Genomic DNA, 26,083 nt, shown 5'->3' on the forward strand with positions numbered 1-26,083 from the left:
AACAGCACAGCTGTGCCACTGTAGCGCTTCAATGTAGACACTCACTACAGTAACGGGAGGTAATCTGGTGCTGAAGTTAATCCACCTCCCCTGAGAGGTGGTAGCTAGATCAACAGAAGAATTCGTCCTTTGACCTAGAGCTGTCTACACTGGGTGTTAGGTTGGCATAGCTACATCTCTAAGGGACACTGGATTTTTTTTTCACACCCCTGAGAGATATAGCTGTGCCAGTGTTAAGTTTTCAGCATAGACCAGCCCTAATTGTCTCAAGGCAGTATTAAGAGCAAGAGTTCGAGGCTTTAAAAAGGGATTTGACACTTTTATGGCAATAATATCCATTTTAAAAATGCAATTAAAAAACATTTGAGGGATATAAGCTAACCTGCTTCAATTGGGACATAAACCAATCTTTAAACATTAGGACTCAGGAGGAAACTTCTCCAGGGGAAGCTTCCTCTTATCTCTAAGGGCTTGTCTACACTTAAAATGCTGCAGCTGCACTGCTGTGGCAAAGACGCTATCTATGCTGATGGGAGAGCTTCTCCCATCATTGTAGCTGTATCGACAGGAGAAGCTCTCCCATCAACATAGCGCTGTCTACACTATAGAGTTAGGGAGTTAGGTCTGTGTGGATTTTCCATGCCCCTGAGTGACAGTTATTCCAGGATAAATTGCTTGTATAGACAAAGACTGAGGTCTGGACTACAGATTGAAACAAGGCAGTTCATGTTGACCTAACTATAGAAGCGTCGACACTTAAATTTTGCACCAGCTGACATAACTGCCATGCAGTGCCAACTTCACGAGCAGCATAAGAGTCAAGGTCAATGTAGTTAGGTCGACACGGTGTCAGTGTAGATACTGCATTTCTTATGTCGACTGGTACTAGCTTTCAGGAGCTGTCCCACAATGCCCCACACTGACAGTACAACCAATACAAGCACTTCTGGTGAGGATGAACACTACTGACATAACGAGCAAAGTGTAGACATGCACAAGCAATATAATTACTGTTGTGGCTGTGTGCCAGTGTAAATTAGGTTGACTTAATTATGTAGCATAATCATGGCCCAAGTCTGCTTTTGGTTTGCAGAGAGCATCTAGTGCTATCCAAAGAGCTTGTAAGAGAGCAAGCTTCACAGCAGAAGGTTAGGGAAGCAAAATAAACATGAAATTGAAACTGATTGTGTGTAACTAACTGGCAACGCTACATGTTGGTTGTATTGAAAATGATACACCTTAAAGACAGACTTTTTCACAAAGTGGTGAGTTCTGGGCTAATATCTCACAGCTCAAAGAAATCTCAAGTATCCTTGCTATATATCTCTCCCTTTGTCACTGGTTCAGGGTAATTGTCCTTTTACCCTTAACCCCCAAGAAGATGGGACCTAGACCTTTCTCTGGATCTGCCTTAAATAACTCCCTCTCCTCGAGAGCTAAGCTCATCATAACTGGAATAGACAAAACACATTGCTAACCTAGTACCATGAATTCTGCCTGATGTGGCTCCGTGAAGACCTGAGCTGAGAAGTGTATTTTGAGTCCATGGTTTCAGAAAGCCTCATGCATTTGCACATCTTGCAGTAAGAGACCAAAGATTTTCCATAAACAAAGGTAAGAATGTACACTAGATAAATACTATCAAGTACACGCAAAAGTAACTTCTTAACAACTACCTTTGACAATACAAAGGTTTATTACTCTCTGTGCTGGTCTTAGCCCTACACCAACACTAGCCTGCTACTGCATTTTCATAGTTCCTCCCAGCCCGTGGACCAACAGAAACTACCTTATAAAAATGTTGTCATTGCACCCTATGTATGAATTTTAATTCCATCAGCATCCTTTTAGATGGTGTCCAAAGGGAAAGAATGTACTTCTGAACAGAAACTTAATGGTGGAATTTTTTACAAACTGTCTAGGAAATTACTAGAAAAGTACTAGGGTCTTGATTACTTGTTGGACTGTGGCCCTTTTGTGCAGAAATGTCTCTTGTACTTTATGTACCCCTTATTCTGTTTGAATATAGGATGCAATTTCTGTAAAAGGTTAAACTCTTCCTTTAAATCTCCTCTTCCAGTGAGGTTTGTGGAGCTAATGTAGATGAGTATGTAACCAATTTGAAAGTTTTATCAATACTTGATTCAGCATTTACAAAACCTGATACGCCTGATAACCAAATCTATATGTGCTTCCAGGGGCCAGGAGTTGTGTATTTATAGTAGATGTATTAATGACACACTACAGCAAGTGCTGTGACTGAAAGAAGTAATGCTGCAATGTAATTCTAAACCACTACCAGGCTGGCACTTTTTCATTATTCTGCAATGATGCAAAGGTAGTTTCTTACATTCAAGGAGAGGAAAGAAGAAAAACAGGTTGTCAGTTTTTCAACTAGAGAAGGAAAGTTTTATGCTGCTGTATGCCATGGAATACTGTCATGCAGGACCAAAGGCAACCACCTTCAGCCAAAAATCACTACTGCCCCTCCACCTGAGCTGAAGGCTATAACTCTTAAGTGACTGAATTAAAATATTTTTAAAAAATTAACTATTTTTCCACTATAATTACCCTGCCTGAAGACAGTATATAGAGTAGAATTCAGTTCAATCTTCATGGAAATCCAGCTAGAATTAAGTTAAGGAAAATAGTTTTAAGAACACCCCATGCACTAAGTACACCTAAGAACGGCCATACTGGATCAAATCATAGGTCTATCTAGCTTAGTATCCTGTTTTCCAACAGTGATTGCCAATGCCAGGTGCTTTAGAAGGAATGAACAGGACAGGTAATCATCAAGTGATCCATCGCCTGTCGCCCATTCCCAGCTTCTGGCAAACAGAGGCTAGGGACACCATCCCTGCCCATCCTGGTTAATAACCATTGATGGACCACCTCCATGAGTTCTCATTAGTTCTTTTTTGAATCCTGTGATAATCTTGGCCTTCACAACATTCTCTGGCAAAGAATTCCACAGGTTACCTGTGTGCTGTGTGAAGAAATACTTCCTTTTGTTTGTTTTAAACCTGCTGCCTATTAATTTCATTTGGTGACCCCTAGTTCTTGTGTTATAAGGAGTAAATAACACTTCCTTACTTTCTCCACACCAGTCATGATTTTAGAGACCTCAATTATATGGCCCTTTAGTCATCTCTTTTCCAAGCTGAAAAGTCCCAGTCGTTAATCTCTCACCATACAGAAGCTGTTCCATACCCCTAATCATTTTTGTTGCCCGTTTCTGTACTTTTTCCAGTTCTAATATATCCTTTTTTGAGATGAGGCAACTGGGTCTGCATGCAGTATTCAAGATGTGGGTGTACCACGGATTTATATAACGGTAATATTTTCTGGTGTCTTATATATATCCCTTTCCCAATGATTCCCAACATTCTTTTTAGTTTTTTGACTGCCCCGTCACAGTGAGTGGATGTTTTCAGAGAACTAACCACAATGACTCTATGATCTCTTTCTTGAGTGGTAACCGCTAATTTAGATTGCATCATTTTATACGCCAAGAAGTGTACAAGTACCTAGCGCTCCTTCCTCACTAAGCGCAAACCAAAACCTGGCTTACTGGCAGTTGAGTTGTCATAGATATGCCACAAACTGTAAACAAATGGAACTACACGTGCAACTCCAAATTTTACCCTATTTAGCATCGGGCCAATTAGCATTAAACTGCTTGCTACTAACTGCTACCTTTATGCTAATATTGTGCCAATTAAGCAGCAGGCACTTCCACTCACTACCATTAGGCTAAATCTGTTCCAATAAAGCAGAGTTAATACTTCATAAGTACACAAGAAAAATCAGAAAGTAACAAGTGATCAGTCAGGCTACCCAGCTTGGGTCGAGCTAAGGGAGCAAAACAGTTACCCTTCAGGAAGCAGGATGGCAATAGAACATAAATGGTGGCAGGCAATGTGCAAGAATGAAATTAGGACTATGAATTTGAACAAATAACTAAAGGGAGTTTTTGTTGTTTAAGACAATTAACGAAAGCCAAAGCTGGAAACCTGTGGGCATTTAGGAATGAAGTGGCTGAGCTGCTAGGAAAAATGTATAATGCAGGGGGGTGGCCAAACTTACTGACCCTTCGAGCCACATACGACAATCTTCAGAAGTTCAAGAGCCGGGGCGGGAGGCACCTGCTGGGGCTCAGGGCTTCAGCAGGAGTGGAGCTGAAGCCCTAAGACCCCCCTTCCCGCTGGGCAGAAGCCCCTATCCCACCACCCTGCTGCAAGGCAGAGGTCCCAAGCTCCTCTCCCCCCAAAGTCTGGTAGGTGGAGAATGGGGGGTGTCTGTGAGCTTCACTTTAACTGTAAAAGAGCCATATGGGTCTCGTGAGCCAGTTTGGCCGCCCTGGTATAATGCTTTATTAAAATCAGTTTTTGGATTGGAGAATATTAAAATAGTGTACCTATGTTTGAAAAAAAGACTCTAGGCATGATCTAGGGAATTACCAATCAGTCAGTCTCATTTCCATCTGGTAAATTAGTTGAAAGGATAACTTACTAAAATACCTATATCATATTAAGATAGACTCCAACCAACAGAGCTTCTCCAAAGAAAAACTGTCTCACTCAGCTATAAAAATTATTTGAATGTGTCAATAAGACCGTCATTGAAAGAGAAGTGGGTGATATACTCTGTTTTCAAAAGGCTGTTGACAAAGGCCCTCTGTAGAGGCTAATAAAGAAACTAGTGATGATGTGAGATGTAAAGTACCATCCTGAATCAAAAACTGGTTTAGAGTAGAAATAAATGGTAGTATGGCCAGAAGTTGACAGTGTTGTGATCTGAGGTTCTGTATTAAGATGGGTGGTGGTAATATATTTATAAACGATTGGGAAAAGGAAGCGAGCAGCCAAGTGGCAAAATTTACATATGCCACAATGTTTTTAGGTCAGTAAAGACCAGAGAAGACTCTGAGGAACTGCAGAGAGCCCTAACCATGCTAAGGGAGAGGGTAACCTGATGCAAAGTAATGCATGTTAGGAGGAAGTTCTTTAAACTACTTATATACCTTACTGGATTGTAAATTAACTGTATCCACTCTAGGGAAAGCCCAGGGCATCACTGTGGACACTAAAAACCACTGATGAATGAATAGCAGCAGTCAAATAAGCAAACAAAATGTAGAACGCTTAAGGAATGTGACAGAACATATTCTATTGCCATTATAAATGGGTCATCCTCATCTGGACTGCAGGGTGGTATTGGTTCTCATCTCATCTCCAGAGAGAGAGCAGAATTAGAGGGGATTCAGAGACAGGGAAGGAGACTGATTAAGATACTGGGAAAAATACATATGAAGAGAGACTGAAAAGATTGAGATTGTTTAGTGAGACATGATAAAATTATACAAATAAATGACTGGCATTGAAAAGAGATCAGAAACTTCTATTTTACTAACACAAGGACAAGAGGACAATCAAAATTGAAAGGTGGCAAATTCAAAGCTGATAAAAGGAAATACTTTTTCACACAAACACTCTGCACCCATTAGCCAGTGAAACTCATTGCTACAGGACAGTGTTCCTGAGAGCAGAGTTCAGTAAGAGACTTGATGTTTACATGGGCTGATGCTCTCACCCTTCCAGCTATGGAGATCTATGTATCAGGAAGGTGTGTCAACATATCCCTCCAAGCTGGAAAGCATGCCCAGGTGGGTCAGCAGATGGAGCGTAGCATGCAGGACCCAGTTTGAGTGGGTAGATGGACAGATGTGTTGGGTGCATCCTAAACCCTCAGGGTGTGTCACATGACTTGCCCCCAAACACTGGCTCCACTCTGGTGGGTGAGGAGTGGCACAGAAGCAAAACCCCCTCTCCCTGAGAGGTGTGAAGAGTATAGTAGGTGGATGGTGCAATGGGACTGCTTTTGGCAAAGGTAACTGTCCAGACTCTCAAAGTGATTGAGGTGCAGGGGGAGACTGGGATATTAGGACAGCATATACAGACTCCATTCCTATTCCTACCCCTACCGGGGGCTTGGTGGCACACAACAACAGAGACAGACCCAGGCTGAGAGAGCAAATCTTAGTGTATGCACAACATGCCTTAGGTGGCATGTGACCAGGATTCATCACCAAATTTGGTCTGCTGGTTGGATCATTAACTGGGCCAGGTACTGACGGGAAGTGCAATGTGAACACTAATCCATGCCCCTCGGAAAGCACTGATGTAACTGCCCACCTGAATATTTCTGTTCCACCAGAGCCAAATACTCCAGCCTGCCTGCACACTTTTAGATGGCAGAGGGAGCTTGGCATACATGGGCCTAGTCTGCTCTTCACAGCTCCAAACCTGGGACACAGCTACCTTTCCCCATTCAGCGCAGAATCCCCCCTGCACCATTAGCTCGGATTCCCCCCTCCTCAATGCACCTGTATGGCCCATTTAGCACAGAGAGCTCTCCATAACCAGGTGAAATTGCAACTTCCCAGTGAACTCTGATTTCCCATGCCAATAACAAGAGCATTAGGGTTATAATCCCATTCCCAAAGCAGGCCTTGGATTGAAAACCTGAGTGCTTCTGAAAAAGGAGGGAAATGGTGGGTTCCTGAGAGAGAACTTTTCACCCTGCAAACCGCTAGTGGGAAGATGAGAGGTCAACCGTCCCTCTGTTATCACTGGTATTCCTTGGAGGGGATGAATACCTAGTTTAACCTTAATACTCCTCAGGATTGAGTTTCCCTCCGCCATACAAGTCCACTCAGTGGCCCCTCCACACTCTCTAAACCTCCCACCACTGAGGTGGTTCAGCCCAAGGGGAAGTTAATTACAAGCCCCACCAGCTGCACAGGAAGCAATGAGGACTGTAAGGGCCATGGTCTGAATGGCTGCCTATAATGTTGGAGTGATTATTTAAAGCCCGAGCCTTTGGGGGAAAGGAGAGCATGTAGACCTGGGACCCTGCGCTTCAGTCAATTACACCAGCGCAAAGTCCTAGCACATCACAGCAGCAGCATTCTGCACCCCACTGGTATTGGTGTCAGAGACCACACAAGCCCCCCTCTTTCTCCAAAGAGTGGATGGTAGGAATCCAGCTGCCCCTGTGTTGTATCAATTGAGAAAGGTGGATTTTCACATCAAGTCTGGCCGCTTATTTTTTGTGTCTAAATGGGAGCTGAGTGCTTTAGAAAAAAAACCTGCCTGCCAGTCACTACCAAACACCTTAAAATCTGCCTCCCAGCATTTAAACACATTAAGAAAAGGAGATCCAAGCAAGGGGAAGATGGTGCATCTTTTGCGAGACAGCTGCCTGGTGGGAGTGAAGGCATATTTAGGACTGAGAGAAGCCTGCTGTGGATTTTAAATGTCTGTTCTGATAACATTTAACAGAATAAGTAGAACTATGTATGTGTAAGAAATTGTAAAATAATCATGTTTAGTGTTGCACATGTGTAAGAAATTGCAGAATAATAATGTTTGTAAGAACAAGAAAAGATAAAGTAACCAAAAAGATCAGTTTGAACAAACCTAAACTTGTACTGACAGGGGAAGGGAGTTAACATGGAAATGAGAGCCTAACACAGATGTATAAGAAAAAATAAAAACTTATTTATGTTTGTGTAATAGAGGGAAGTTGAAACTGTATTGTCCACTGCTGAAGACGACTGTGATGAGATCAACCTGATGATCTTCCCACTTGTAACTGATCACTACCTGCTGAGTGTTTTGCCTTAATAAAGATTTTAGCTCCATCTGCTGAGAAAGTGAATCTTAATCCACCACCACCCAGCCTAGCAATCATGAGAGGGCATCAACACTTGAGATAAAAACAGCTCTTCTTTTCGCTCAAAACAACCAGACTATGCACAAGAAACCACAAACTGCCCTCTCTTGCCTGCAAAGGGTTAGAAATGAGCTTACATCAAGTCTGCTCCTTTGTCAGCCACACAGATTTTCAATGGGCGTATCTGCTTTGGGTACAAGCTTCTGCCAAAACAGGAAGAGGAAGAATGGATCACGCTTAGGGTTCATTTACTCCAGTTTCTTGTCTCCAAGAGCAGCCAACACCAGATAGTTCAGGGAAAGGAAATCTGCAGTAGGCAGTGATGGGATAACTGCCTCTCCCTGTAGTTAGAAGTTGGCTTGTGCCCTCATTGCTTCCAAAACACCTGCTTATTTTTAATGTCTCTTGTAACTCTGATTATTCTCGTTAACTATGTAAGTGTCTGGTATCCTGCAGAGCTTATGGCCTCAATGATGTCATGTGGCAATGAGTTACATAGGCTAGTTCTACATCATCTGGTGGCTTGCAAGAAGTGAACTGTGATGGAATTCAGTCCCCCATCACTTAAATCTGCAAATAGAAATTGGACATATCTTTTTAAAAGCTATGCTTTAGCTCAACCCTAAGCAATTGGGCTTGATGTAGAAATCACTGGGTGGGGTTCTCTGGATTGTGAAATGCCGGCCAAACGAGGTGATCAGAGTAGCCACCTCCAGTTTGAACTTTCATGACCTGAGCAGGTGCCTGCATGAACAAAACCAACACAATTGTCACTCACTTGTCAGTCTCTTAGCCCAAAGGCTGACTAGTATTTAGAGTACTCTGAATGCAGTAATGAGGGGCTCCCCCCCACTCCAGCTATTTGACAGTAACCAACATATGTAACTCATATTGCTGCTGCCTACAGTGTATTTGTAGGGACACAGGACAGACTTCAATCTCAAGATGCCCATGTAGCCACCACAAACAAATTCAATTGGAAAAAAATGATGTTTCACAGGGAGGAGAAGGGCTATTGTCTACTGAGCAACCTTGTACCCCAAGGTGTGTGTTTTCTGTAAGGGTGGAGTCTTTCTTGAAAGCAAGTAGCATTATTAATAGTAAAACACACTGCAAGAGCAGCTAGAGGCTAACCAGTTCAGTCTCACCATGTTAGGCACTGTGCAAACAACTGCATATTGTAGAAGCCTAGAGACCCTAGCACAGTAAGCACTGTATAAACATACAGCGTAAAGAGACGTTGCAGCAAAGGACCTACAAAGAGACATGGCAAACAGAAGGTGGCATGATAAGCAGCAATCACAGCATCACATGTGCCAAATGTTGAGCTTTTTGTAGATTGCATGGTAGAGGAGAGTTTTAAGGAAGGGATGTGAAAGATGACATAGGTGTTGAATGTTTACAGAAAATGCCCAAAGAGCTTAGTCCACACATCAACAGTATTTGAGGATCCACACCTTATTTTTGTTGCCCTAATGTAGCCAGAAAGGCAGTGATCACCAGCTGCATAAGGCGGCAGTTTTCAGGATGTGTTAGTTGGAGGATAAGGGGATGATGGCTTTCCAGATTTGGATAGGGGGCTTTTCCCCACAGGAAAAAGGCAGCATAGGACAATGCAGAAAGGTGGTGTGTGAGAGAGGGTATTTAAAACACAAGAGAGTGGAGGAGCGTAGAAAATGGCCTCAGCTGATCAGATGGGACCTGTTGAGGCTTCTTACACTATTTCTGTTTTCCTACTCATTTATTCACTAGACTAGATTAGGTAGCTAGATTTGAGGACATCAGGGATCTTGAGACAGGGGCGGCAGCAGCAAGAAACCCCATCCCCAGGAAGAGAACCAGCTACAATGGCCCACTAAGCAGGCCACAAGGAAGCAAGACTTAATAGCAGGATGGCTATGAGACAGCTTTGGATAGGTTCAAAAAGCTAACAAAGTACAAGGGGAGCAGTGGTTGGGAATATCAATGCCACAGGAAAAAAAACCCTCCTCATTCTAAGCCTACACCAGCTCAACTGCTGTTTCTTCACTGAGCAGATAATGCCTTTGTATGTCACCTTGAGACTGCTGAAGTTAACAGGCAAGGTACCTGACTGAGAAGGTAACTGCTGTGAGTGTACCTCCATGTACTCATCTGGGAATGCACGTCAGAAGCATTTCTTGTATCCACACTTTTTGTGCAGGATCTCACTCAGCTCAGGAGCTTTTCCTCTTTTGCAACTAAATCATAAACTGCCACTAGCCACCTCACCCCGCTTTCCTTGCAGACTACAGATCTGATTAGAGAATGGTGGTAGTAAGACAGTCAGAGCAGACTAAACTAGATGGAAATAGATTTGTTCAGGCACCTCTAACTCTGAACTTGGCTCATGCCCTTCAAGTTTATCAAGAGAGACATACAGCAGCTCTCTTCAGAGGGATTTGACAAGAGCTGGGCTGACAGCAGCAGGGTTGCTGCTGCAGAGATCTACTTACCTCCTTATATCTTTTTCAAGCTGCAACTTCTTCACAAGAGGAAACTACTGAGAAGCAGTGACATCGGCCTGTGGCTCTTTCCCCATGCAGCATGGACCCTATATACCCTGAAGAGGGAGTTCCACATCAAAGTAGCATGAATAAGGCTGCAAGTCCTGCAACAGCTGACCACTGAGAAATTTCTGCCTACTGTTGCCTCTCAAAGGGTATAGCTTAGACCTAGACAATGCTCAGAGGTGAACTAGAAAGGACTAGTGCATAATGCAATGGCTGAGGACTCTGGGGACCTGAGTTCAATTGCCAATTCAGCTACAATTTTTTCCTAGTGTTACTGAGTCCCTGCTCCTGCCCCTTGTCTTGTCTATTTAGATTGTAATCTTTGTGATAGCTATATGTATTTACAGTGCCTACCACAATGGGACCCCCACTCTCCTTTGAAGTTCCAGGCACTACTATAAATAGTGGCTTAAGTACTCTGTCTTGAACTGTTTCGTTCCATAAAATCACTCCCACAAGCTTAGACCAGTGCACCATGCATGGTTCTGGTTTACACAAGACACAAGTATACTCTCATCTGTTATAAGTGTTTATTTTGCTGGAAAAAGAGAGGTGGTCAAACGATGCTAAACTTCAGAGAGAAGGAGAGTTACAGGTTATATTCCAAAAATAATGTTGGGGCAGAAGAGATGACTCCAGAGTGCAGGCTAGAACTAAGGGGAGCAGGCTTTGCAATACTACGTTAAGATATAGTATTTCATACTTAACTAAGACTGGTTATTCACCTTTAAAAACAAACATACTATTAAATAGGCAAGCTACAAACTGAACTGCAAGAGGAAGACAGTAATCCCAAGCACGTCTCCAAAAAAGAGTTAACTGGCATTGCAACTACTCTAGCTCAAAAGCTGGGCTTAGATTGGGTAAAGGGTACTAACGTCCCAAAGAGCAGCAGAGAATAATGGCTCTAGGGTCATGGGAAAATAAAAGGCCAAAAAATTATTCAAAGCAATTTCTGAAAAATAAAAAAAGAAAAGGAAGTTAAGTTACTTTTCACTACACTTTGACAAGAGACAAATGTCCATTATGAGTAAATGCATTAGCCGTGATCAGTATGCTTTGAAGCCCAGCACAGTTTGACACGTACGATATAGATTTCACGTGCAACAGGAACCCGACGTCCAGCCGCACATATCCTACCTGAAAGATAAAAAGCACAATTCATTCAAAGGCCTGAAGACAGATTTCTGCCCTCAAATACACTCAGGCCACCTTGAGTCTCCTGTACAAAGAAGAGGCGCATTTCCTAGAGAAGAAGTCAATCTATTTGTTCCTGAAAGCCACAAAAATCAACATGAGAAATCCTTAATGGTTATGGCATTAATGAGGTTCCTGTTTCCAAGCTCTGTGTTAATTGGGTCCAAAACCAAAGACATAAAATTGAGCTTCATGTTTACTCCTTGGTCTTGGCTGTGGTTTGGTCAAACAAGTCCAGGCTTTTGTTTTACCACGAAGAGCTGCTCGTTTATAGAATTCATTGCATTTATAGAGAAAACTACTTCATGTGTAATTATACTCCATTTATTTCCTGTTAGAGGCAACTGTATGTAAACTGAGCTCCAAACACTGAAAAAAAACTAAGGTTATATTTGTACGGGAAGGGTCCTTAATGACCAACGACTGAGTTTTGAAAAAAAGTTACTCCAGAGCATGTGCAGGCAGCCCTCCCACACTGGAGTCCATTTCAAGTTCTTTCAGTTAAAAGATTAAGTTTCTAGTCTTTAGACAGCCTTCCTAACCTGACCAGTACAGCACATCTCTGAGTCCGCAGGCAGATCTAGTGCTTCTGCTGATGCTCATCATTTTGCCAAGCAGCAAAACAAAATTAACTAAACCAATTCTGTTCATTGCTGCTGTTTAGAACTCCTTACGCAGAGCTAGGAAGCCAACAACCAAGTCAGTTTCACTTTATAGCTGCTTGGCAAAGCAAACACCACCAGCAGGGGCTGGAGCAGCAGAATCCTCATCCTGGCCCTTCCCTACCAACAGCCAGCTGGTGTGGGAAGAAGAGAAAGCTCCTTTTTCCAGTAGTTAGAGGGCAATGGCACTCCAAGCCAACTGGACCTCTCATAGCCAGAGCCTGATACCGAAGACCAAATGTTCACATGGGGCCCAGGATGGACATCCTGATTAAAATCCCTGTGCTCACCCCCACTACTGGGGTGACAAGAGGAACACAGAGGGCTTCCATCAGTACACTGACCTGGTTCTTTACAACAGGCCCGCTCCACCAGACCTACTTCTAGGTTGCAGGAAAGATTTTTCCAAGGACAGAGAGTAGTTCTGCTTCTTAGAATGTGCCTAAACAGAAAGTTTTAGAGAAGGCATCTGCTGTGCTGTAGCTATTGGTATGACTGGGCCAATTAAAGAATCACTGTACAGTTAAGTGTAGCATTCAAGTTATGGCATTAACAAAACCCTGTTCAAATATCTTCCCTGAAATGCAGGAGCATCAAGACCTCCAGCCCATTTAGAAGCTCATCATCTTGCCATGGATCTAAGTTTCCAGAACATGGACTAAAAATAGCTCTCAGGGTTGAGGATGTTCTTGCTCACAATTCAAAGACAGCTTGCATTAAACAAGGAGAGAAAGAATTAAGAACTCGGATAACTCAGTCTCCAGAAGATTTTGGGTGAAGTCTTCAAAAGCACCAAAATGACACAGGAACCCAAGTCAACAGGGGTTAGGCACTTTTGAAAATTTTGCCTTTTGGCCTTTAGACAATGGCCAAGAAATTTAGGTTTAAAAACCCCATTTACTTTACACAAGGTTTCTTTTAAGTTTAAAGTGCCTGAGGACCCTGCTTACTTGCAGAAACTGCTTCCTGAACACAGACTCTCAGCAGCTGACTTTAGGGATTAAGGGTAAAATGTTCCAAAGTGCCTAAGTGATTTAGAAGCCTAAATCCCAACAGACATGGTGTCTTGTATTCAGCTTGGTGTCTTCTTGCACTGAAATTGAAACCTATTACAAGATTCATTGCAACCCTACATGAACCTGACAGCTAATGCACTTTTGAGAGAGGATGCAGAATGGCGTACTCAGTGGGGGAATCAGTAGATAACTCCCCAATGCACTGCAACAAAAGCAACCCCTGGAAATGCACTACCTGGGCCTCTTCTGCTGTAGTCAAAGAAGTCATTGAAGAACAATATGCTACTACCTGGGCTAAGCTCAGCTCAGAGTACAATGCTGTTATTTGAGTCAAACTTCTGATCTCTCTCATTACTTTTACATTTGAACCCTGGCCACATGCAACAGGAGCCCTGGCAGATTCCCAGGTCCTTCCCACTAGGCGTGGTGCAATGACAAGGCAAGAACCTTTATGCAAGGTGAGCTGAGTGAAGAATCCAACCCTGTAAAGTGAAGTCCCTCCCATGACAACAGACTGGGAGCAGAACTGGACACACCAGCTACACCAGGTGTGTAAGAGGGGGCTCAGATTTAAGATGAGAATTCTAATCCTCCATCACCTGTCAAATCCTCTGGCCCCTCCTAGGTCACCTAGTATCACTGGAGGCCATGCCACAAGCTTCCAACTGTTTAAACTGAGGCAAGTTAAAGCAGTTGTGGGTGAATGCTCCTGTTCCTTGGAAGCAGGCATTATGGTAAACAGGATGCTCGTTGGCAGGAATGAACGAGACAGTGACCATTGTCTTCAATGTAAGACATTCTCCTGACTCTCAGGCAACTTACAAGCTCCAAATATTATTTTGTGAACAGTATTTGTGGTAGTTCAGACAAGTAAGACACTGCCCCTGCCCTCAAGGCCTTAACTCCCTGACTCATCTCTGCTCCTGAAGTCCCAAGAGGAGCAGACATGTGCCAGTAACTTCTTTCATCTTTGACTCATTCAGCACATGTGCCCTCCCACTTCCTAAATTAGACTACTACAGCTCCCTCTCTGTGGGGGCTCCCACAAGGCCATTGGGAAGTTTCATCTACTGCAGAAGAGATTGATCAGAGGAAACTACACCCATGCTCCACACAATAGTTGTAAGTCGTTTCACCTGGAAATTCGTGCTTACTGCAATTTACAATGCCCTAGATATTCTGGGTCCTAAATAGCTCCCCACAACATCATGTCCCAATGCATGAGTTTGAAGGATCACCACCGCAAAGGGGGGGAAAGAGCTCTCAAAAACCCTCTCATCATAAGTCTGAAATTGGCTATTCTTAGAGTACAGTGACAACTGTAATCATGCTCTGGCCTTTAACTGCAGGAATTTGAATCCCCTTGACAATTAATCCCCTGGCTGTATCCCCATAATTCCATTTCTGGCCTTATTAATGTAGCTGTACAGTAGCAGCATGGGTAATATAAAACATGCTCTATTTGGGGGAAATGTTCCAAGCCCTACATGTACACCTGTTTCAGTTATATGCACAATGCACTAGATACTCTGGTGACAGATACCTCAGAAAAACATGCAGTATGTCTAGATTTGACTCAGTTTACATTTCATTTTTAGATCCTGGCTTTGGAAAGTGTTTACTTCCAGGTGAAAGGCCTGATGTATTATTAATGTAAAGTCCTAACAAGGGTCAAAGCTTTGCCAAATGCCTGACAAGTGAAATTCAGAGTTTAATAGGTGTAAGGCACTTTTTGCTACCACCCAGTGATACAGGGTCAAATGTGCCCCTGTAGCACCATGTATGTTAAGTACTTAGAACCTAGGAAGAGGATCCCCAGGTCCTCAAAGTATCCGGACAAAAACCTATGAACTAGACCGGAAAGTGCTCTCACCTCCGACTCAAAACGCAGAGTACCGCGCCCTGTCCGCATACGACTCCCGCCCGAACCGCTGAACGTCGTAGAGGGAGGCCCGAGCGACCGACGAGACTGGAGACAGCTGACAACGTTCATAACCGTACGCCTCTCCGACGGTGGTGGCCGCGGTTGCCGTGCGACGCAGGGGGCTTCTATCCCGGGTGTAATAGGTGGAGGATGCGGCTGCTGCAGCAGCAGTTGCAGCTGCAGCTACTGCCGCTGCGGCTGCTCCCGGGGTTGGCAGCAGCGCTCTATCGTAAGGGTCTAGGGTAGTAGTGAGGCGATTGGCCATGGCTGTGGTGGCGGCCATGGCTGTGGTGGCGGCCATGGCTGTGGTTTGTACTTGGGAGTATTGCGCGTACTGCGAATACTGGGCCATTGTTTGCTCTGCATAGGCGTCGTATGCAGATGCCGTAGCATAGGGCCTCACGCGGTATCTTTTGTAGTAGTCGACCATTGCTCCATACCCATCATCGTAATACATGGTCTCCCCATAGCCCGCGGGGTAGGGAGTGCGCACCGCTCCGTACTGCTCATTATAGGTTTCGGTAAAGTCAGGCACTTGCCCCGTGCGATCTACCGGACACTCTTTAGACCAGTGCCCTTCTTTCCCGCACCGATAGCAGCCACTCTTGTCTCCCATCCCGGGCGCGGTCCTGAGCCGACTGGTGGACAACTGCACGTGCATCCGCTTGCCTTTAAGAAACAGACGCAAGAATGGTTGCTATAATAAACTGATGCCATATGGAAAACCACAAGATTTGTAACAAAACAAAGCATATTAAATCTTGATCTAAAAATGTATCAAGACAAGCTGATCGATTCACCCCCTCAGTACATCTAACCAGATAGCTACAACTATTGAGCATTCTGCCCATGAGTCAAACCAACAACTTTACCCGTCACCTTTTACGGGATATTGGCTCCTCACTGTCTACTAAGATTTACCCACGTGAAGTGGTACAGAGCCCCAAGAACAGACAGAACTCCCAAGATCTCCAGTGACTGTATCTGACTTGGAATGGTTATTGATGGAACTCTAGAAGGAAACATCCTGACAAATCCCAAGATGACTTTTCAGAAGGTATCCATATAATGATTGTCAGAGCAGACCAGGAACACCACAACATGAACTACCATACTGAGCAAGAGGGTTCAAGTTCAAGAAAGTTACATACATTGGTAGCCCATGTACAATTCAAAATGGTCTACAATCTCTGGCTTCTGCTTCCAGGCCTGGTGAAGGCTGCGCATTAGCAGAGATGTACAATAAGCTCACACCACAGCAATCTTATGGCAGGTGATTTGCAGAGAAGCTAAACAAAAAGGAGCCACATGCCGACCATCCACGCCACAAGGGAGACCAGGAGATGTTAACTGGCAGAAAGGGCACTGGTTACATTGGGATGGCTCCTAGCAATGTCCAAAGAGATCTTTAACCCCCTTTTTAAAACACAAAGCCTGCAGCACCTGATGGGAAAAAGTAGCAGGATGTATATAGACGTCATGGGCTCTGTGGACAAAGCATTGTACGACTATTGCATGTCCTGTGGGTTTCCATTGCTTATGGTCAGGTTTGTGGAAAAACATTTTCCTCTGACACTGAAGTCAGTGGGAGCTGCTCTGAATGTCAGGCCACTTATTTAGATGCCTTTATAGCAATCTTGATATGTAAGTTTAGACTGTCAAGTTTAAAAGCACTAACCAAACTGTCAGGCAATCTTGCCATGCAAGTTAGCTATAAGCCTCTGGATCATTAACAGTTTTGTAAGAGCAATTTGCTCTTCCACCTCAAATGAAAAAGCTACACACACACGAAATTTCTCACACTGCAAGCACTTTGGCTGCATGTTTAGTCTGTGAACCTAACCTAGAATGGTTTTCAGTATCAGTGAGTCCTGCAGAACTCTGCTAGATTTTTCTTTGGCAGTTTTCTTTGCCAAGATGTCTCAGGTGATTGCATACAGCAAGTGAGCTTCTCCTTGCAGAGGACGCAATCTATTCTATTTAGATTCTTATACCATGCACCTTAGAACAGCAAGAATGCTGTAGTTGCATGCTAGATGTAGATGACGTACTACAAAGAAAGTGGATTTGCCAGTTAGTCCAAAGCAAAGGAGCATTTCAGACCAGAAACTGTCTACTTGTCACTCAAAGTTTTGACTGTAGGACAAGAGACTGAATATAGACACTACAAAGGAGTTCTTGGTGTGAAACAGCCAATACTTCAAGGAGCATAATGTAGGAATCCTTGTGGCTTTGGTATTAAGTTCAGATTTAAGTATAGCACTTTTGCCGGCTAAACTGAAAAATATTTAACTGTTTGAATTACTGAGTTACTTCCTACTTTCAGTGAATTAAAGCTATTTATTGATCACCATTCTTGTGCTTTGCAATGTACAAAAGCAGAGGTGAGAAGATCCCTCCAACCGGGTGACACTGGAGGAGCTTCTGCACATAAAGCTGGAAGAGAAAAAAGCACTGTAACCATAACATGCGACGTCTATCTCTGACATAGGATCCGGCCCTCAGCAGCATTCAGAGAGTCAGAGCCCAGATTATATTCTACATCAAGACACCATTTCATTTAGATGTTACAGAACATAAATCACAAGAGAATCCAGTAATCCTTTAGCCAGAAAGTCCATAAAACAGTCCCAGTTTAACTGCACAAGTTGATGGGTGACCTCTTGCCAACTTGACTTACCTTAAATTACAGAGATATAGCCACTATTTACGGTAGCAAAGCAACTTACCACTATGGGACTTACCTGACAGAGAAGGACACCATGGCATTCGCCCTCTACTGTGCTTCAAGTGTTTGAGACTGATACTAAACAGGTAGGAAAGTGCTGTAGGCTCAGGGCTGGAAAACTATTTATACGATACTTGACTATAGCAAGCTACCCGTGTCACTTTTGAAAATAGGTCTTAAGAGGTTAAGTGACTTGGCCATTTTTGAAAATGTTACCCCTAGTGGTGCTTGTGTTTTCAGAAGTAATAAAGTTGCTCTCAGAAAAAACCACAAGTAACTTCATCTTTTATATATTCTAGATTTCCCACACACACTATGGTGTAGTATACGATATTGGCAGCTCTGAAAACTGAAGTCACTTATCTATAAAACAGGTCTGGCACTACCAGTGCCCACACAATGTGCCAGCACCCTCACCCAGCCAACATGTCTCAATCCTGACCTGGAAGGCCACTTTGAAGAGAAGCGGGTTCATCCTCTATGGCCAGTTCAATCTTTGGACTTTTCAATAAAGCACCTGAATGCAGTGTTTATGAGAGGTGCACACTTGTTCAACAGGAACTGGGCTGGGACCCACCAGCTTATTTCATGGGAATTATGAAAGTGCAATGAGTAGGTTTGGAAGAATTTGATTTTTAATCAGAAAACATCTATTTCACTGTACACCAGTGGTTCTCAAACTTTTGTACTGGTCACCCCTTTCACATAGCAAGCCCCCTTATAAATTAAAAAAACACTTTTTTATATATTTAACACCATTATAAATGCTGGAGGCAAAGCGGGGTTTGGGGTGGAGGCTGGCAGCTCGCGACCCCCCATGTAATAACCTTGTGACTCCGTGAGGGGTCCCAACCCCCAGTTTGAGAACACCTACTGTACATACACTAACCAGTGGAAAAAATATTTCCATCGATAATTAAAATTTACAGATAGGCAACATAAGAAAAATGCTGCTTGAGAACTTAAAGAGTTTGATTGAAGGATATTTACTTTGTATAATTTGATATGTGACGTTGACAATTTGTGTTTTAACTGTTATAAATCTTTAATGTTTTGAATCTCAATGTCTACTGTCATTAAATAACTATTGTCTGACCCTCCCTCCCCTAATTTCACACAACTGTGAACATTTAAATCAACAAAAATCTAAAAAAATGTTTAAAAATAATATTATCCACCAACATTTTATAAAAATAAAAATAATATTCTGCCAGGCCTAGCTTGGGGTGTTAACAGCTTTTGGTCACTGAGCCTGGGACAGAAGAATTAGTGGCAAGGTGCAAAATACCTAGTATCAATCTGCCTCTCTCTCTCAACACCCTTTGTTGAATATCATCAGTGAGAGAGTTCTATTTCTGCTTGTCGCTAGAAAATGGAAACCAAATGTCTTAGCCTACATACAGTGCAGGGAAGTTTATTAGTAGAAACATGAAACAAGCTCTCATGCATGAATATCAGCACTGCCACAAGCTTCAAATGGCTAACTCCCTAAGATCCGATTAATTTCTATGTAGGCCATATGGGTGTATGCAATGCTGCGTTTTAGACCCAAGACAGTCAGGCCTCCAGGCACACACCCTTTCTTTTACAGAGTTGCCTAAAGATACACCTAGCTGCTGCTTCTAAGAGAAGACAAATATTCTGTTCTAAACAGAAGAGCAGCTGTTTTTTTTACTAGAGATTATTTCTACAAACCCCTACCACGTTAACTTTTCGGATGAGGTGTTGAGAGATGCAGCATCACTTTCAATGGTGATACCAGACGCCCCTTAGCTGCCTTCTCTGAGGTAGAGCTTCACAGCCTAACTCCCAAGACTAGATAGGGCTTATCCATTGTAGGACCCAAAGATCTGTGCACAGGTGTAACACTACAGTCTACAAATCCACTTGCTTTCCACATTGCACTAACAGATGGCTTTTGTACTGCTAGAGCAGAAGACAGCTTGTGCAACCAAAACATTGGAAACAACAAAAACTGCATGTCTGCTTTGTTGCCGCTGCTCAATGTTGATAAATGGAAAGTATTCCCTGCTATGTGCATTAATCTGAACGCCTACTGAATTCCTAAATTATCGGGATCAACTCTGTAAGAGGTCTGGGCACCACTCTGGGCAGGTCAATGGAAACCTCTGTGCAATGTGCAGTAGCAAAATTCCAAGGTACATAAGGGATGGGATGGAGAATCCTGAAGATATAATACCTTTCTATCAATCAGTGGGACATCTCCACCTAAAGTACTGTGTTCTATTTTGGTTGCCCCAGCTCCGTAAAGTATGTATCAGAAACAGATGAGGGCAAAAGACAGGTGATGAGAATTATGAGTCTGAAAAAACTCTCATATGAAGAGATTAAATGAATGGGGCTGTTTATCTTAGAGACAAATGAGAGAATGTGATAGGAATACATAAAACAACTAATGGAATAGAAGCAGTAGACTGGGCGCTACTATTTACCCTTTCGTCATACAAAAACATGGGGATATTCCACAACGCTGATAGGAACAACATTAAAACAGGTAAAAGGAAACACTATTTCCACACTGAGCACAATTCACACGTGGAACTCACTGCCTCAAGGTATCACCAAGATCAAAAACTAAGCTGGATTCAAAGAGTATTGACCATTTACATGGATAAGGATAGCCAGAACAAGAATAGTAAGTAATATAAACAGATGTAAGTTTTGGAAGAGATTTAAATTCTCCTGCTTCAGGGCAAGAGCTAACCTCTGCTGGGGTCTAGTTATCCCATCAATGCTATTACAGGGTCCCCTGAACCTTACGCTGAAGCAGTTGGTATTGGCTGCTGTCAGAGACAGAATACCGGACCAGAAAGACCACATCTCTGATCCACTTTGGCAATTCCCATGCTCTGCAGCTCAGAGTTCCAACAGAACACGTCAATATCAATTCATCCTCTACCTTGAACTCCCACTTTTTAGTTGATTAAGTCAGTTTGTCTCAAGCTAAGTTTGAAGGTACAATCTTCAAGATACCAGACAAATGACATTTTAAAAATTCAGCTGGTTCTTTTTCAGCCTCTTTTAAATGCTTAAGGCAGCCAGGGAGGTTTTAACTAGGCTTGGTAAGTCAGTCAACTGACTGGTCAAATAATGTCAGTTGGTCCCCTATTCAGTCAAATACTCCAGCAAGATTGCCATTCTGATTCCATTATGGTCCATTCTTTCATTTTTTAGACCTTCTACTCCTGAGGGAATTCTGCACCAAAAAATTAAATATGCGCACAATATTTTAAAATTCTGCAAATTGTATTTATCAATAAATAAATGTATCTCCAGCATGGCAGTGGGGAGCACAGGCCACACACTGGCTGCACTGAGGTGGGAGATCACCCTGAAGCCCCCACCTCCCCCGGTAACAGGGACTCTGCAGTGAGGCTGCACCTGACCTGATACAGTGCAAGGGCTGGGCCTGCCCCAGAAACACCCTGGGGCCCTGCCCCTCTGTGCCAGGTGCACCAGATGTGGGTGGGCAGGCTCAGCCCAGCAGGATCTAAGTGTGGAGGGGCTTAGTGGGGGGGGGGGGGGGGAACAGGTGTGGGACAATCTGGGTGCGGCGGCTCAGAGGGAGATCTGGATGCACAGAGGTTCGTTGGGGGGTTCCAGGTTCGAGGGCAATGGGACTCTGCAGGGGATCTGGGTGAAGGTGAATGGGGTTCAGCAGCGGGGTCTGGGTGTGGGGACATGGGGCTCGGGGGGGGCTCCAAACGCCAGAGGAGTGGGGCTTGATGGGGTGGGGGTCCCGATGCAGCTGCTTGGGGATCAGTGGGGTGGCAGTCTGGGGGGCTCAGAGGGGTCCAGGTGTAGCGGGGAAGGGCTTGTCAGAGTGAGGGTTCCATGGGCCTGCTTAATGGGGGAGCCCGAGCTGCGGCCAAGGGAATACTGCATGCTGGTCTCCTGCTCCCCCTGCAATTCCCCTATCCTCTTTTCTTATCCATCTCACTCCCACATTCCCCTCCCCTTGCCCTATTCCACTCCCTCTTCCCCGCACCCTCATTTCCCCCACCCCCCTTACCCACCCCATTGCAAGCACTCACTGTTGCACAGAAAACAGGAAGGCTCCTAGCACACAGAAGCAGAGCAGGACTGGTACTAGGACCCAGGAGGTGGTGTTCAGCAGCACAGTCGGGAGACAGCCTCATTCAGCTGGGTAACTCTGTGCTTGCAGAAATGGGGAGGAGGGGAAAGCTCACTGGCTTGTAACCCTATGTGTCACCCCATGCCTCACCTCTGTTTCAAGGGGAGCAATCCCCCGCAAAAAACTGCACCCATGGTCGCGCCCCCCCCCCCTTTTTGCTTCCCTGTTTGCAGGGAAGCACAGGAATTCGGGGATGGGGGGGCCCATTTTCTGGGGGGGGCCCAGTCACGCAGAATCCCCCCAGGAGTAATCTTCATTTCACGTTTTTTCACATTCTTCTGAGTTAAAGTAACTCAGTTAAGTAACTTGTATTTTTGTAATTAGGCTAACTGTCTAAAGCTAAACCTATTGGAGGCCATAACATCTTATGCTTGTTTGTTCCCGTTCTAATAAAATTGGTGGTTAAAAAAAAAAAAGACAGTTTTTTGTGGACTAGTCTAATGTCTAACACTGGTCTTAACCTTAGAAAGATCAGGAATGCAAGGATCTGATCTTCTTTGGTTTTGCAGGACTACTGGGAGATCTCAAAGCTCTAACAATTTAAAGGAGAAATTAATAAAGGCTTCCTTATTCAAAAGGTTGATTGGTAACCAGAGTTCATTAGGAGTTAACACAGAGAAAGAAAGTTATTGTCTAACTAAAAATCCCTTCTCCTCTTGATACCTCAGCTTTCACTCTTCACTTTTGTGAGGTCATCTCTGTCTCATGATTAGAGAACTAGACTCACACCATAAACAAAACCCAAATTTCTGATGTAGAAAAAAAACAAGCAGAGTTTTAATTTAATAAATCTGTTCAGACCAACTTTATGTATCATAAAAAAAGCAGACAAGTCCATTTCCACCCCACCCCTCCTTGCAGGTCACCTTTAATGTGTTTTGGATCTCTTGTTTAACACCTTTTAAAAACTGCACAAAGCTTTAAATACTCCTAAAGATGAGGGACCGACATGTCTGGTCTCATGCAAGCTTCCTCCACATTTCTGTCATGCCCCACAATCTCAACCCTGCTATTCAAGTCCTGGGCTTCTGCAAACACACAGTTCTGCCCATGAAACTCAATCATGACCCACAGTGCACCCTGCTATTCCAGTCCTGGTCTCCCCACAGCTATGTCAATACCCTTCAATCTCCTGTAACACTTTTTCCAACCATAGTTGCAGCCACAGGACTATTAAATGTACGACAAACAGTTCTCCAGAGGAGCAGCACTGAATTACCTAGTTCATTAGCTAGACATGTACTTAACTGAAAGTATTTCTCAAATCCAATGAAAGCACTTTTCTAACTTGAACAAAAACTATGGTTTATCCAATTCCTAAACACCTCCCCAAGAACTCTGCACTTCTTGTGTTCATCTACACTGAAAAACTCATCCAGACAACATGATCAGTCTGAACGCCATTATTCATTCAGCACAATTATGACCCCATGACCAACAGATTTCCACCTGACCTGATCTTCTGGACAGAACCTGGCGCTACCTAGTCCTAGCGAAGGCTGCACTTTCCCTGGTTCATGTTTCACCTTGGAACTCTGTGTTGTCTAGGCCCCTGATGGCCTCCACCGCATCCTCAGCCCGCTCCATGTGCACAAAGGCATAGTCCTTCACTATGTCGCACTCGATTACCGGGCCATACTCTTCAAACTTGGCCCGCAGCTCCAGGTTCGTGCAGGTAGTGCTGATGTTGCCCACATGCAGCTTGGTGGATGCCTTGCTCTTGTTCTTGCTGGCTTCCACGTTGATGCAGACACCATGCAGCTTGTGGTGATGCAGGTTACGGATGGCATCTTCAGCCGCTGTCTTGTCTTCGATGTGCACAAAGCCATAGTTTTTGATGATGTCACATTCCAGCACCTTCCCATACTGCTCAAAGAGTGACCGGATCTCTTGCTCCGTTGCCTCCCGGGGCAGATTCCCAATGAAGAGTTTCACCATCTTGGCAGAGCCTGGGGGAAGAGGAAAGTGGTTTAAGAAGAAGCACCCATCCAAGTGCAATGCTCTTTTACATCTCTGTACTTATATGGCCCTCTTCACCACAGTATTGCCCCCATTTTATAGATGCAGGAGCTGAGGCATAGGGTAGATTAAATGACTCGCCCAGGGTCACGCAGAGAGTATAGCTGATCTGGGAATTGAACCCAGGTCTCCAGAGTTCCAATCCAGTGTCCCATCCTTCCTATATAAGCTTTACTAATACTCTTCAGTGATAGGGTCCTATCCACGTAGTCTACTTACATGAAAGCTAAGTACAATCAGGAGAGACGACCCTATATCCCATTAAAATTGTTCTTGACAATTAAGTAGGAAGTTTGATATCAGTGGCTTCGAATGGAGTTCTAGGCGCTTTGCTGTTGGAGATGCATCTTTTGTACGAAACACAGAACTAAGGCCGGGACCAGCATAATTCACTAAGATCCTATGGTATATTTTGTATAAACAAAGATGGTAACTGCAGTCTCCGGGTCAAGTCCTAACTCAGATAATTGCACTCTGCTGCCTAAATCCTCTCCTTGCACCTTCAATAAACATTTGTCGTTTACTAAAGGGCTGAGCATAGTTTGGACACAATGCCTCTATTTCAAGGACCTTACAATTTTATCCACATTGGACAGAGTGAAAGTATGGTATGGGCTTCCTGCACTGCTGTGGTGATTTAGCTGCTGGGGAGAAGGTGCAATATTCTGATTTTGAAGGTGCTCAACGAGGACAGATGAATTAAGAGCGTGCGCATGTGCAAACAACCTTGTCTCAGGACTGCAGCATCTTACATTCATTCTGAGTACAACACCTGCTCTGCCATCAACACTTTAACCCAGGTTCACCCCTTCCTTCCACATCCCCAGACCCTGAGCTACCTGATCATCTGCATCCATGCCACCTCCACCCCTATCCCATATCCCCCCTTTGCCCTGTATCCCCTACACATAAAGCCAAGGCCCTCACAGCCTCTCCTGCCCTGACCCCACCATGTACAGCAAAGCCTTCATTGGTGCCCCATATATTCCCGTTTCCCATGTACCCCTCCTTATACACACTATCAATGGCCCTCGTTTTCCTCAGCTGCCCTCCAACTCCCACTTCTGTAACCCTCCTTACACAGGCAGCTCAAAGGCCTGACGGCATCCATTCCCCATCCCCAGTTCCTCCCCCATACACATCCAGAGCCCCCACTGGGACCTCTCCCATCCCACATTCCCCCACCCCGCCGCCACACACACACACACACACACACACAGAGCCCACCTCAGTACCTCCCCGCCCCACCTCGGTACCTCCCTCCCGCCCCCAAACACAGCCCACCTCGGTACCTCCCCCCCCCCAACACAGCCCAGTCGCTCATGCTGACGCCTGCCCTAGAACCCTCACGTCCTCATAGTGCCCCTTGCTGTATAACCCCCCCCCACCTCCAACCTTGGCCCTACGCAGGCCCTGCCCCCCATCCCCCCACGCACAGAGCCGCAGGGTCTGGATAAGCCCCACCCCATCCATAGCCGCATCCCGGCCCTCAGCCCCACAGACCCCGCCCCAACCCACCGACACAGCCTGGGCCCTCGCCCTCCCCACAGATCCCTCCACATCCTCCTTCCCTCGTGGGCCCACACAGTAGCGCCCCAGCGCGGCAACAGGCCGGTCCCGAACCAAGACCAACCTCGCCAGGGACCGCACCTCCTCTCCCCGCGAAGCACACAAAATGTCGGCTGCAGCGGCGCGAGGCCCAGGCCCACCCACTCACCCGTCCCTCCGCTTCCTCATTGGACAGCCGAGTGTCCCGCGCGCCTACTGGGCAGCGCTGCCTGTCAATCAAGTGGAGAGCCATGCAGAGTCCAAGGATACAGAGTGGGGCTCCTGGGTGGGGGGGAAGGGAGGGAGGAGATTCACCAATCGCGATCGAGCGTTCCAAGGGTGAACCCGTCCCCCCACTTCTCTAGAGCCAATCACACCGCCGGAGAGGTGGATTGCACCATTGTTGTTTTAGGGAAGGGGGGGACAAGTGATAACATTGTTCTATTGTGCCTCTGCGTGGAAGGGGCGGAATGTGGCGCTGTTCTGCATGGGGGGCGGGGGTAAGCTGTTATGATGGAATGTACTATTGTGGATCTGCACGGGGGGGGGAGTGGTGATAATG

The 26,083-nt window shown here is 44.8% G+C and overlaps 1 protein-coding gene across 3 annotated transcripts; it reads right to left on the bottom strand.

The window, feature by feature from the left end:
* Nucleotides 1–10,793: 10,793 nt before the first annotated feature.
* Nucleotides 10,794–25,791, bottom strand: LOC141990626 (RNA-binding protein 4B-like). 3 transcript variants are annotated; one of them, XM_074958052.1, is made up of 4 exons: nucleotides 25,691–25,791; nucleotides 23,481–23,903; nucleotides 15,020–15,739; nucleotides 10,794–11,411 (listed from the first exon to the last, which is right to left on the bottom strand). In XM_074958052.1, the coding sequence occupies exons 2-3, from the start codon at nucleotides 23,890–23,892 to the stop codon at nucleotides 15,027–15,029; spliced, it is 1,125 nt and encodes a 374-aa protein (XP_074814153.1). In that variant the 5' UTR covers nucleotides 23,893–23,903; nucleotides 25,691–25,791; the 3' UTR covers nucleotides 10,794–11,411; nucleotides 15,020–15,026. The 3 variants fall into 3 exon arrangements, with proteins under 3 accessions (XP_074814153.1, XP_074814152.1, XP_074814154.1); XM_074958051.1 differs by lacking the exon at nucleotides 25,691–25,791 and adding an exon at nucleotides 25,607–25,686; XM_074958053.1 differs by lacking the exon at nucleotides 25,691–25,791 and adding an exon at nucleotides 25,624–25,640.
* Between the last annotated feature and the right edge of the window lie 292 nt (nucleotides 25,792–26,083).

This window comes from Natator depressus, chromosome 7, assembly GCF_965152275.1.
Source record: "Natator depressus isolate rNatDep1 chromosome 7, rNatDep2.hap1, whole genome shotgun sequence".
NCBI lineage: Eukaryota > Metazoa > Chordata > Testudines > Cheloniidae > Natator > Natator depressus.

What these genes read in the sequence shown, in the direction of transcription:
- LOC141990626 (XM_074958052.1), bottom strand. Translation starts at nt 23,892, where the DNA reads ATGGTGAAACTCTTCATTGGGAATCTGCCCCGGGAGGCAACGGAGCAA. An exon ending in AGACAACACAGAGTTCCAAG is followed by an intron (nt 15,740 to 23,480) that starts GTGAAACATGAA and finishes TGTTTCTTAAAG; the next exon opens with GCAAGCGGATGCACGTGCAG.